The sequence below is a fragment of the Nicotiana tomentosiformis genome, chromosome 10, assembly GCF_000390325.3.
Source record: "Nicotiana tomentosiformis chromosome 10, ASM39032v3, whole genome shotgun sequence".
Lineage (NCBI taxonomy): Eukaryota > Viridiplantae > Streptophyta > Magnoliopsida > Solanales > Solanaceae > Nicotiana > Nicotiana tomentosiformis.
This window is the reverse complement of record NC_090821.1, coordinates 1,733,545-1,744,987: the sequence shown is the minus strand read 5'-3', so window position 1 is coordinate 1,744,987 and position 11,443 is coordinate 1,733,545. Positions and strand designations below refer to the sequence as shown.

General features: G+C 39.3%; 1 protein-coding gene across 1 annotated transcript; it reads left to right on the top strand.

Moving 5' to 3' along the window:
* Window positions 1–1,322: 1,322 nt before the first annotated feature.
* On the top strand, window positions 1,323–5,477 carry LOC104100555 (probable serine/threonine-protein kinase PBL8). Its single transcript, XM_009607810.4, has 5 exons — window positions 1,323–1,618; window positions 2,060–2,545; window positions 3,834–3,970; window positions 4,091–4,214; window positions 4,769–5,477. Exons 1-5 carry the CDS (start codon window positions 1,561–1,563, stop codon window positions 5,248–5,250), a joined length of 1,287 nt encoding a protein of 428 aa, XP_009606105.1. The 5' UTR covers window positions 1,323–1,560; the 3' UTR covers window positions 5,251–5,477.
* Window positions 5,478–11,443: the final 5,966 nt, after the last annotated feature.

Sequence of the window (11,443 nt, the reverse complement as noted above, 5' to 3'; positions counted from 1 at the left end):
GCCATCAATATGAAAGTGTTAAATTGTTAATAATCTAAGGGGTCGTTTGGTTGGGGTTCATCAATATAATTGTCCACATAAAAACTAGCATTATTTATAATATTTGATTGGTATTTGAGGAGAGTAATCTCCATATAAAATTCAACATGAATTAATACAATGTTTAGTCGATACTTTTTATTTTTTCATAAACAATATATGCATAATTCAAGTGTGAATATACGTATTTTTTATATGGAATAAAATGTGAAATAAGATTACAGGTATTAGTAATTAATAGATTAAAATTTTAAAATAACAAAACTAACCATTATAATAGTAAGAAATATTTTAAATTAGACACTATATACTAATATGCAATATATCAAACTAAACATTCAATAAAAAATAAGTCATGCATTACCAATTCGTATATTATTAAATCTATATTATTAATTTTTATGTTATTAATCTCTATAATACTAGCCTTTGTATTATTATTTCTTACATTACTTATCTCAGCAATACTATTCTTTGCATAACTTATAGCCTATTTGGCCAAGTTTCTTAAGGCCAAAACTACTATTTTTTTTTTTTGAAAAATGGTATACTTTTTTGTCAAAGTTGAAGTGTTTGGCCAAGCTTTTAGAAAAAAAAAATGCTTTTGAATAGAAGCAGAAACAGAAAAAAAAATAGCTTCTAACTTCTCCTCAAATGCACTTTTAAAAATATTTTTAAGAAAAATATATTTAGAAGCAATTTTTAAAAGCTTGGCCAAATATTAATTGCGGCTCAGAAGTGCTTTTGAAATTAATTAGCTAAACATAAACTGTTTCTCACGAGAAAAAAGTACTTTTGAGAAACAACATTTCTCAAAATAAGTTTATTTTAGAAACTTGACTAAACATGATATTAGGGATCGTTTGGTTGATAAATAAGTTATCCCACGATTAATTATCTCATGATTAATTATTCTGGGTTAGTTATCACACCCTCTCATAGGAATAAAAAAAATTATAATTCCGAAATTAGTCATACTATGATTTTATCCAAACCAAATATGAGATAAATTCATTTCAAATTTAATCGAGATATTGATTATCCCTTATACTCAACGAGCCCTTAATCTCTAAACCAAACGACCCTAAGCAACAGGAATGACATACCCAAAGTCGAAAGTAATAAGGCATACGGTGGGATACGTGAAGCACGCGCATTCAGCTTTATTTAATTTATTGGATTTTAATAATATTGGGGAGAGTGGCACTGGCCCCGACTTCCGAGTATGTGTAGCACAATGCACCACTGTTTTATTTTGGCCCCTTTATCTCTTTTATATTTTTACAGCACAAATACCATTAAAGTTGATATCATCACACTTATTTCTGCTTCATCTACTACTACTGCTAATTGGAACAGAAACTGGGCAGCAACGTGCCTTGTCAGCTGTTATAAAAGTTTTTAGTGGCTTTTGACTCTTCTTTTTTTACACAGAAAGAAAGAGAGAAAGTGAAGTGAGAAGTTAGTTAAGGCAAAGAATGAGACGAGACCCAAAAATAACAGAAGATAAAGAAGTAGCAGATGGGCAATTGTGGTACTAGAGAAGAATCTGCTGTTATCTCCAATGCTCATCATCAAGGTCAACATTTTCTCTTTGTTTTTCCAGATCTATGATGTAGTTGTTCCATTTCACTATTAATTTGACTTTATTGCTCATTATTTTGACTTAGCTAGCTGCGCTTGATTCTTTTATGTATGCTTCCTACTGCAGAGACGATCTAGTATTTAAGCTCGGTTTCAACCTTTAAATTTCTTACCATCGAACTCATTCTACTTTTTTTAAAAAAAAATTATGAGTTCGTATCTACTATCTGTTGCAGTTTTAGTGAATTTTGGTACATAAATTTATGCTTCACTTTGAAAATACTGAACCGGTGCCATCCGCCTTTGCTTCGTAGCAATTTTGTACTCAAATTGGAATGACAACTTTTGAACTAATTTTGTAAGTCCTTTTTTTTTCTTCCAAAGTTGCTTTTATTCAACTCTTTAAATTTTAGGATTTTTTTTAATTGATGGGCAGTCCAGCAGCAGCAGGGAATATCGTTGCCAAACAGGAATTTAGGTGGTGACGCCAAGAGACAACACAGTCATAGCCGGTCTACATCAGATCTGAGCGAACCTTCGACCCCAAGGAACTTAGAGGACTTTAGGAAGAATGCGGTACTCTACACACACATAATAGCTTTCACGCTTTTTGAGCTGGAAACGATAACTAAAAGCTTTCGATCTGACTATATTCTTGGTGAGGGTGGTTTTGGAACTGTTTACAAGGGCTACATTGATGAGAATGTTCGAGTTGGGCTCAAGTCACTACCCGTTGCTGTCAAAGTCCTTAACAAAGAGGGACTTCAGGGTCATCGTGAGTGGCTTACTGAAGTCAACTTTCTTGGACAGCTTAGGCATCCTAATCTTGTTAAGTTGATTGGCTATTGCTGTGAGGATGACCATCGTTTGCTCGTTTATGAGTTTATGTTCAGAGGAAGCTTAGAGAATCATCTCTTCCGAAGTATGTGTCTGTCCTCTTGTTGTAATGACTAACTTGATGATGGTTTTTGATTTCCTGACTGCTATCTGCTATGTTTATCCAATATTAAGATGCCACATTACTTAAACATTAGTACTACGATATTTTTGGCTGAGTGAGTGGTAACTTTGATACATGTTATATTTGGCTTTTGGCTTCTGCTTTCTAACTGCAATATCACATAGTTGTCATCCCGTGCTTAACTCTTAGCCTTTAAGCTAAAGGGCATTGGTTTTGTCACCTTAGAAGAAATTGCTTGTACATGGCAATCTCGAGTCATAAGCAACTAAATATATTATTAGATTAAAATTGGATGGAATTCTCAACTCAACGAACCCTTGTTAGTGACCTTACCCAAAAAAAAAAAGGTGTACTCATCTTCATCAGTCCTTGTAGAGGTACATTTGAGTTACCAATCCTTTTCTAGTGTCTTTTCTGGTCTCCTAAAGCCTAAGCCTTCACCTTTTGACCTTTGATTATGGATGTGTTGAATGATAAGATCGGAATTAGCTCATGGTTCAAGTAAGTACCTTGAAGGATGGAGGTTCAACCACTGCATGATGCTACATTGATGACGAGATCAGTTTGCTTCAGCCTGATCTTTTAGAGTCGTACCAACAGTTTCTGCTTTGGGCTCTTCCCTACAGTACTAATTACTTTTGCTGTCTAAAGAAAAAGTAACCGGGACTGTTCTCTTTCTGAATAAATAATAATTTTGTGGAAAAGGTACTAGGTACTGTTAATAAGTTATCTGTTATTTTAATGTAATACACATAAGATCTATTTCAGCCTCAGCTAGACTTGCAGCTAATATTGATAGCTTAAGGGTTATTTTTTACTCGGTAACTTAAACCAGGCTTAATTGTATTAGTTGGAACCATATTACTTGGTCTAGTAATCTTCTGCGCTTGTTACTGAAATGCTAAAGTACTGTTTTAGTTAACCTCTGGAATATTATAGACCTGGAGAAACCATCAGTCATGCACCTAATCGAAAAATCTGGTGTTGCTGCAAAGAGAACAACATTTAGCTCTATGACTAATACAGTGCCAGAAAAGAGGATTCATAGTGTTAATCTTTGTCTATGCTCCAATTGTTTGGAGAACACGCTTGTCTTTTGTAATTGATGTTCAAATCACTGATACTTCAACTGAGATTACTAATTTTCTTGGCGTCAAGCTGCTGAATCATGATTTTACATTCTTATTGCTTCAAAAGCAATAAATGTTGGTTTTGCTTACTAAGTTGTGGTATTTCTTGAGGCTTTCAGAGGCTACTATTCCATTATCTTGGGCCACAAGAATGATGATTGCTCTTGGAGCAGCAAAAGGGCTTGCATTCCTTCATAATGCAGAAAGACCTGTTATCTATCGTGATTTCAAGACTTCAAATATATTATTGGATTCTGTAAGTCATGTGTCCGGGATTTCAACTATTTAACACACTTGATTTTCTTTGGATTTACCTTTCTTGATTCCCTTTATTTTTGTGCTTATTGGAATAACATGAGATTGGTGGAAATTGCAGGATTACACGGCCAAACTATCTGATTTTGGGCTTGCAAAAGCGGGGCCACAAGGTGATGAGACCCACGTATCAACTCGAGTGATGGGTACCTATGGTTATGCAGCTCCAGAATATGTTATGACTGGTATGCACTAATGTTTTGTGGCTGCTATGAGTGCGATCAGACGTAGAACGGAAATCTTTGTACGTTCAATTAAAAACATTTGCTGAGAAAGGTGATTTATAGTAACTGGTAAACATATCAGACATCAAACTTGTTATGATATCTGAAGAACCTTCTATTCTACTGGAACCGCCGTGGCACTTCACTAGTTTTTCAGAACGCAACTTGATTACAGTCTGGAGTTAAGTCAGTGCCCTATCTGCATGTTGTAATTGTATTGGTGTCAGGCATTGACGAAGATTCCATATGACTTACACATATCATAGGTTCCATTTGGAGAACTAGGAAAAAGACGAGTGTTTTTTAGCTATAAAAAGCCATTTTGACTCTTATCTTAGATCCTAAAGCTCAACTTTATTGACATGCAATTATGAATTTCAGTATTCTACCGATAGTCAATCTCTTTGATGTATATCTTTTAGTCCAAATTTTGGTGGCAAGATTGAGGATTAATGTATAAGTATCTATTTTATGTTGGCATACCTGATACAAGTTGTAACATGTTGTGGATGCAGGACACCTTACTGCAAGAAGCGACGTGTACAGTTTTGGTGTAGTACTCCTAGAACTATTGACTGGAAGGAAGTCTGTTGACAAAACCAGACCAAGCAAGGAACAGAATCTAGTCGACTGGGCTCGGCCAAAGCTTAACGATAAGAGAAAAATGCTGCAGATCATAGACCCTAGATTAGATAACCAATACTCGGTGAGGGCAGCACAAAAGGCTTGCAGTTTGGCATACTATTGCCTTAGCCAAAACCCCAAAGCAAGACCCTTGATGAGTGACGTGGTTGAGACTTTAGAGCCACTGCAGTCCAGTGGTGGCAGTGCAAATGAAACCTCATCAACCGGAAGTGGTGTTCGATTTGCCATGGGAAGGGTCCCAGATTACAGAACACATCACCGTTATGCTGGCTCTCTTGGTGCTGCAGCTGGTTGTCGGTCTCCCAACCCAAATTGTTCCCCAGGTGCCCCTGCAGCTTGCCGTGTTCGATAATGAGTGCGCCATTATTGAATGTTATTTCAATGCTGCAAAGCTCAGGTTTACTGCTGTTCTGTACTTGATGTAAATTGCAGGAGAAAGTATAGTCTTTTAAGTTTGTTGTGGTTCTTTAATGGGCAAATCTGTATGAGGTGAAGAGCAATTTGCTGACACAGTTTTAGCTTCTTCCTTCTTTTTCCCTTGTTTGCCTTATGGAAGAATTGAATGTGTGCTTTGAGTAAGTTCTACTAGTTTGATTATGCTTTTATTTATACATATATATTATTCTAACATGGAAGTAGAGGTGGAAGTGCTGGTGTGAAACCACATTTGGGATCATTCATCCCTATTTGCGCTTTTATGAAGACTGGTGATGCATCTGTGGTTGTATAAACTTCTGATTTGACATTTTTTTCCTCTAAAATTTCCCAGTTCGAAGTTTTGGTATGATCATACGTGTGTTGAAGATGATTTATACCATAAAATTCTCTTGTTTATTGAGTAAAACGACTAGAAATCCCCGTTATTAGAATTTAAAAGCAATGGGGAGATTTGAGTTGTGATTCAGTACAAATGTTACTTCAGCTATATGATGTTTTTCAAAAGAGATCAATTAAAACACATAAAACAGTATCTTCGTAGTGTCAATTTCTTTCATTCAAATTGTGAAAGAGAATAGAATCAAACATCTAAATTTCAGTAATAATTTTAGTCTTTGCTAAAAAATGTCAGGTGCTTGCAAAATAAATTGAAATCTTGTTTGAAATTCATAGTTTCAATAAGAATTCAAGTCAATCATACAAGATTAATTTAATTATGTTAAAACTATTTAAGTTGTAAATAAACAACGAATCGACATTACAATAGATCGCTCTAATAACCTGTTTGGTCACGCTTCTAAAATCTGCTTATTTTGAGAAGTGCTTGTATACGGTAGAAACTGAGCTCGCCTATTGCATGACAGACCGGGAGTGAAACATAATGGGTTGAAGATCGACCCTGGATTCCATCGAACTTAGGTACGAGGTTAGAACATGCGCCTTCAAAGATTACCGAGTCTGTGACCCCGGAACTGACTCCAACTCCGAATTAGCTCGAGAGAACATCATCGAACTAAAATAACGGAAGGCCGAAATATCCGTAACCGGTCGCGCATCATATCGGGAATCTCGGCACGTATCAATGAAACCACTTAATTAGCAAATCATGAGATTTTTTTTTATCTTATATAGAGTTGTACCTAAAGTAGGACTCCCCTACTATATAAATGGGGCCTAATTATTTGTAAAACACATTGTAACACAAATCCCAAAGCTATAAACTATAATTTCTAATTATTATTATCTCATTGCTCTGTTCCGACATCGACTATAGCATTTTTGACTCGAGGGTGATCAACCTTCAAGGCTAAGATTGTTCAACTTGTGTGGTTTGCATTTACTTTTCTTATCATTAATTTCAATCTTAACCTGATTTCTCATTCTGTATCAAGCGAGATCACGTATCCTAAAAACCGCGTATAAATTCAATTGTTATCCGTTTTTTAGAGTAAACAGTTTGGCGCCCACCGTGGGGCTAAGGATAATAGTGTTATTTGATACAAATCTCCATAACACACACTGCTTTACACTTGCTCTTTGAAGTGTCTTTGATTCGAGGCTAAAATACAAAAAATGTCAAACTCTCAATCAGCACCTCTGCATGTTGACAACGAGTCTGGTCACCAAGGTGAAAATAACAACATAGCTCCCGGTAACGAGATACCGCATGCTGATCCCGCTAGAATTCCAATTGCAGATCCGATTGACGCTAATTCGCATGTAGCTATCGATGCAAATTTGCTTACCGACCCCAAAAATAGCGTTCGTGGTGGAGCCCGATCAGCAACTCGAAACACATAAAACGTTGAAGGAGACGGGATCAACCTACGAATGATCTTCGAAATATTGCAGGCTCAACAGGCGGCGATAGCTTAGTTACATAACCAAAGCCGTGCAACAAGCAGGGCTGAGCCTGATCCTCCCCGAGAAGTAACCCGCATAGATGAATCGGTCGTAGAAAGGTCAAACAAACATGAATCGGGGGCTAGCTCCGAAATTATAAAGACGCTTGAGGAGCTGACAAAACAGATAGAATCAGGGAGAAGAAGATCGAGGCTAATGACATAAAGGTGAAAACTTACAATTTCAGGGTAGACCAAATCCCAGGAGCACCTCCAATATTGAAGGGCCTGGATTCCAAGAAGTTCGTACAAAAACTCTTTTCTCCGAGTGCGGCTCCGAAGCCAATCCCTAAGAAGTTCCGTATGCCCGAAATAACCAAGTACAACGGAACGACCGACCCTAACGAGCACGTAACCTCTTATACATGTGCTATCAAAGGGAACGACCTGGAGGACGATGAGATCGACTCTGTTTTGTTGAAAATATTTGGGGAAACCTTGTCAAAGGGAGCTATGGTATGGTATCACAACTTACCTCCTAATTTTATTGACTTATTTTGCTATGCTTGCAGATTCTTTCGTAAAAGCACACGCAGGTTCCATCAAGGCCGAGACTAGGAAATCAGACCTTTTCAAAGTCAAACAGAAGGATAACGAGACGCTCAGGGAGTTCGTGTCCCGATTTAAAATGGAACGAATGGATCTGCCACCGGTCACTGATGATTGGGCTGTTCAAGCTTTTACTCAGGGACTTAATATTCGAAGCTCGGTGGCTTCACAGCAGCTGAAGCATAACTTAATAGAATATCCGACTGTTACATGGGCCGACGTGCATAACCGGTATCAGTCGAAAATCAAAGTCGAAGATGATCAACTCGGGGCCTCTTCGGGGTCTGTTTATCTAGTTAGAACCTTCGACAGAGTCAAGAGAGAGAGAGATATATCATGAACCGAGGCCAAATAGGGATAGATATCAACCATATAACGGAGATCGGAGAAGCAGCGGGTCCGTGCGAAACCCCATGGGAAACGAAATGAGGAATGACCGAGGTCAAAGCAGTCGGGGACTTATGACCAAAAATGGCTTTGACAGGTCTAAAGACGCACCAAGGCTATCGGAATACAACTTTAATGTCGATAATGCCGCCATTGTATCGGCTATCGGGCACATCAAAGGTACCAAATGGCCTCGACCCCTACAGTCCGATCCAACCTAAAGGGATCCTAACCAGATGTGCAAATATCACGGCACTCATGGTCACAGAACGAAGCATTGTCGACAGTTGAGAGAGGAAGTCGCTCATCTATTCAACAATGGGCACCTTCGGGAGTTCTTGAGCGACCGAGCCAAGAATTATTTCAGGAACAGGGATTCTAACAAACAGGCAGAATAAGAAGAACCTCAACCCATCATTAACATGATCATCGGAGGAGTTGATATCCCACAAGGGCTGATGTTGAAACGCACCACCAAAGTATCCATCACCAGGGAGAAACGAACTTGGGACTACATACCGGAAGTAACTTTATCTTTTAACGATGAAGATGCGGAAGGGATCGTACAACCCCACAATGATGCACTCGTAATATCTGTACTCGTAAATAAAATTCGGGTTAAACGTGTGTTAATTGATCCAGGTAGCTCGGCCAACATCATTTGATCAAGTGTCGTGGAACAACTCGGTTTGTAAAACCAATTCGCGCCTGCATTTCTAGTTCTAAACGGATTCAACATGGCTTGTGAGACCACTAAAGGCGAAATAACATTACCAGTAAACACCACCGGGACCATGCAGGAGACCAAATTTTATGTGATCGAAGGGGACATGAGATATAAGGCTCTATTGGGAAGGCCATGGATCCACAACATGAGGGCGGTGCCTTCGATGCTTCACCAAGCATTGAAATTCCTAATACCTGACAGAGTTAAAACAGTCTACGGGGAATAATCGACTGTAAAAGAAATGTTCGCAGTTGAAGAGGTGACATCGGCATCTACAGTTTCAACATTGAAGGGCCTAAACAAAGTGGTCAAAAACGGGGCAAAATAGCAATCACTGATACCATCTTCGGCAGATTCGGACAAACAAGGAGAAGTCGAGGATGATGATTATGGGATTCCCAGATCTTTTATAGCCCCCGATGATATCGACGCCACTAAATTGATGGTCGAGGAACTGGAACAAGTCATATCGCGAAACAACTTGCCCGATCGAAAGGTATACCCAGGCACGGGGCTAAGCTCCAAGCTCAAGGAAAAGCTCATTCAATTTCTTATAACTAACGAAGACTGTTTTGCTTGGTCCCACATCGATATGACAGGTATCCCACAGGAGATAACCACTCAGAAGTTGAGTCTGGACCCAACGTTTTATCTAGTTAAACAAAAGAGAAGACCCCAGTCCGAGATCAAGCATGCTTTCAATAAGTATGAGGTATCTAAACTTCTTAAAATAGGGTATATTCGGGAGGTCAAATACCTAGATTGGTTAGCAAATGTAGTGGTAGTCCCTAAAAAAAGGAATAAATTAAGAATGTTTGTAGACTATAAAGATTTGAATAAAGCATGCCCCAAAGACTCTTTTCCTTTGTCCAGCATCGACCGTATGATCGATGCCATGGACGGCCACGAGACCCTCAGTTTTCTCGATTCCTATTCCGGGTACGACCAAATACGGATGGACCCGGGTGGTCAGGAAAAAACTTCCTTCATCACTAAGTATGGAACATACTGTTATAACATAATGCCGTTTGGATTAAAAAATGCTGGTGCCACATACCAACGCTTAGTAAATCGGATGGTCGAGAAACAAATAGGAAAATCAATGAAGGTTTACATTTACGACATGTTAGTTAAGTCGACCATTTAAGACATTTGCAGGGAATATTCAGTATACTGAAGCAGTACAACATGAAGCTGAACCTAGAAAAATATGCGTTTGGAGTAGGGCCGGGTAAGTTCCTCGGATTTATAGTATCCAATCGGGGAACCGAGATCAATCCTGATAAGATCAAAGCCATCGAAGATATCACGGTCGTGGATAACGTAAAGGCCGTGCAAAGGTTAACCGGGTGAATATCCGCCCTGGGGCGATTTATTTCGAGGTCCTCCGACAAAAGCCACCGATTCTTCGCACTATTGAAGAAGAAGAACGACTTTTCGTGGACCCCGGAATGCCAGCAAGCTTTGGAGGAACTCAAAAGGTATTTATCGAGCCCGCCCCTGCTTCACACACCGAAGGTGGACGAATAACTATACTTGTACTTGGCGGTCTCGGAGATAACAATAAGTGGAGTCCTAGTTCGGGAAGAGCAAGGTACGCAATTTCTAATTTACTATGTTAGTAGAACCTTAGGTGAGGCCGAAACTAGGTACCCAACCCTCACCTGGAAAAACTGGCGCCCGCTTTGTTAAGCGCCTCTAGGAAGCTAAAATCGTACTTCCAATGTTATCCCATATGTGTCGTAACTACTTACCCATTGGGGAACGTTATGCATAAGCTCGAACTCTCGGGCCGACTGGCCAAATGGGCGATAGAAATAAGTGGGTACGATATTGAGTATAGACCTCAGAACGCGATTAAGTCTCAAATTTTGGCAGACTTTGTGGCCGATTTTACACCGGCCCTAATACCCAAGGTCGAAAGAGAGTTGTTGATTAACTCAGGAACTTCCTTGGGAATATGGACCCTCTTCACGGACTGTGCCTCAAACGCAAAAGGGTCCGGACTTGGCATCGTATTAAAGCCACCAACAAGTAATATAATTAGACAATCTATTAAGACTGTAAAATTGACTAACAACGAGGCCGAATATGAGGCCATGATTGCAGGCCTTGAACTAGCCAAGAGCTTGGGGGCAGAACTGATCGAAGCCAAGTGAGACTCCCTCCTTGTGGTAAACCAAGTCAATGGAACATTCGAGATCAGAGAGGAACGAAAGCAAAGATACTTGGACAAATTACAGGTGACATTACATCGGTTCAAAGAATGGACTTTGCAACATGTACCTCAGGATCAAAACAACGAGGCTGATGCCCTCAATAACTTGGGGTCATCGGTCGAAGACGACGAGTTCAACTCGGGAGAAGTCGTACAACTTATGAGATCAGTGGTGGTGGAAGAAGGCCACGCCGAGATCAACTCGACAAGCCTAACTTGGGAATGGAGGAATAAGTACGTAGAATATCTCAGATCCGGTAAACTACCCTTGGATACAAAAGAGTCGAGGGCCCTGCGTACAAAGGCGGCCCGATTTAGTCTGTCC

Bases quoted from the DNA above. Each gene is read 5' to 3' on its own strand.
- LOC104100555 (XM_009607810.4), top strand. From the start codon at position 1,561: ATGGGCAATTGTGGTACTAGAGAAGAATCTGCTGTTATCTCCAATGCT. The intron at 3,971-4,090 runs GTAAGTCATGTG...TGGAAATTGCAG, and splicing joins CAAATATATTATTGGATTCT to GATTACACGGCCAAACTATC. The intron at 4,215-4,768 runs GTATGCACTAAT...TTGTGGATGCAG, and splicing joins TCCAGAATATGTTATGACTG to GACACCTTACTGCAAGAAGC.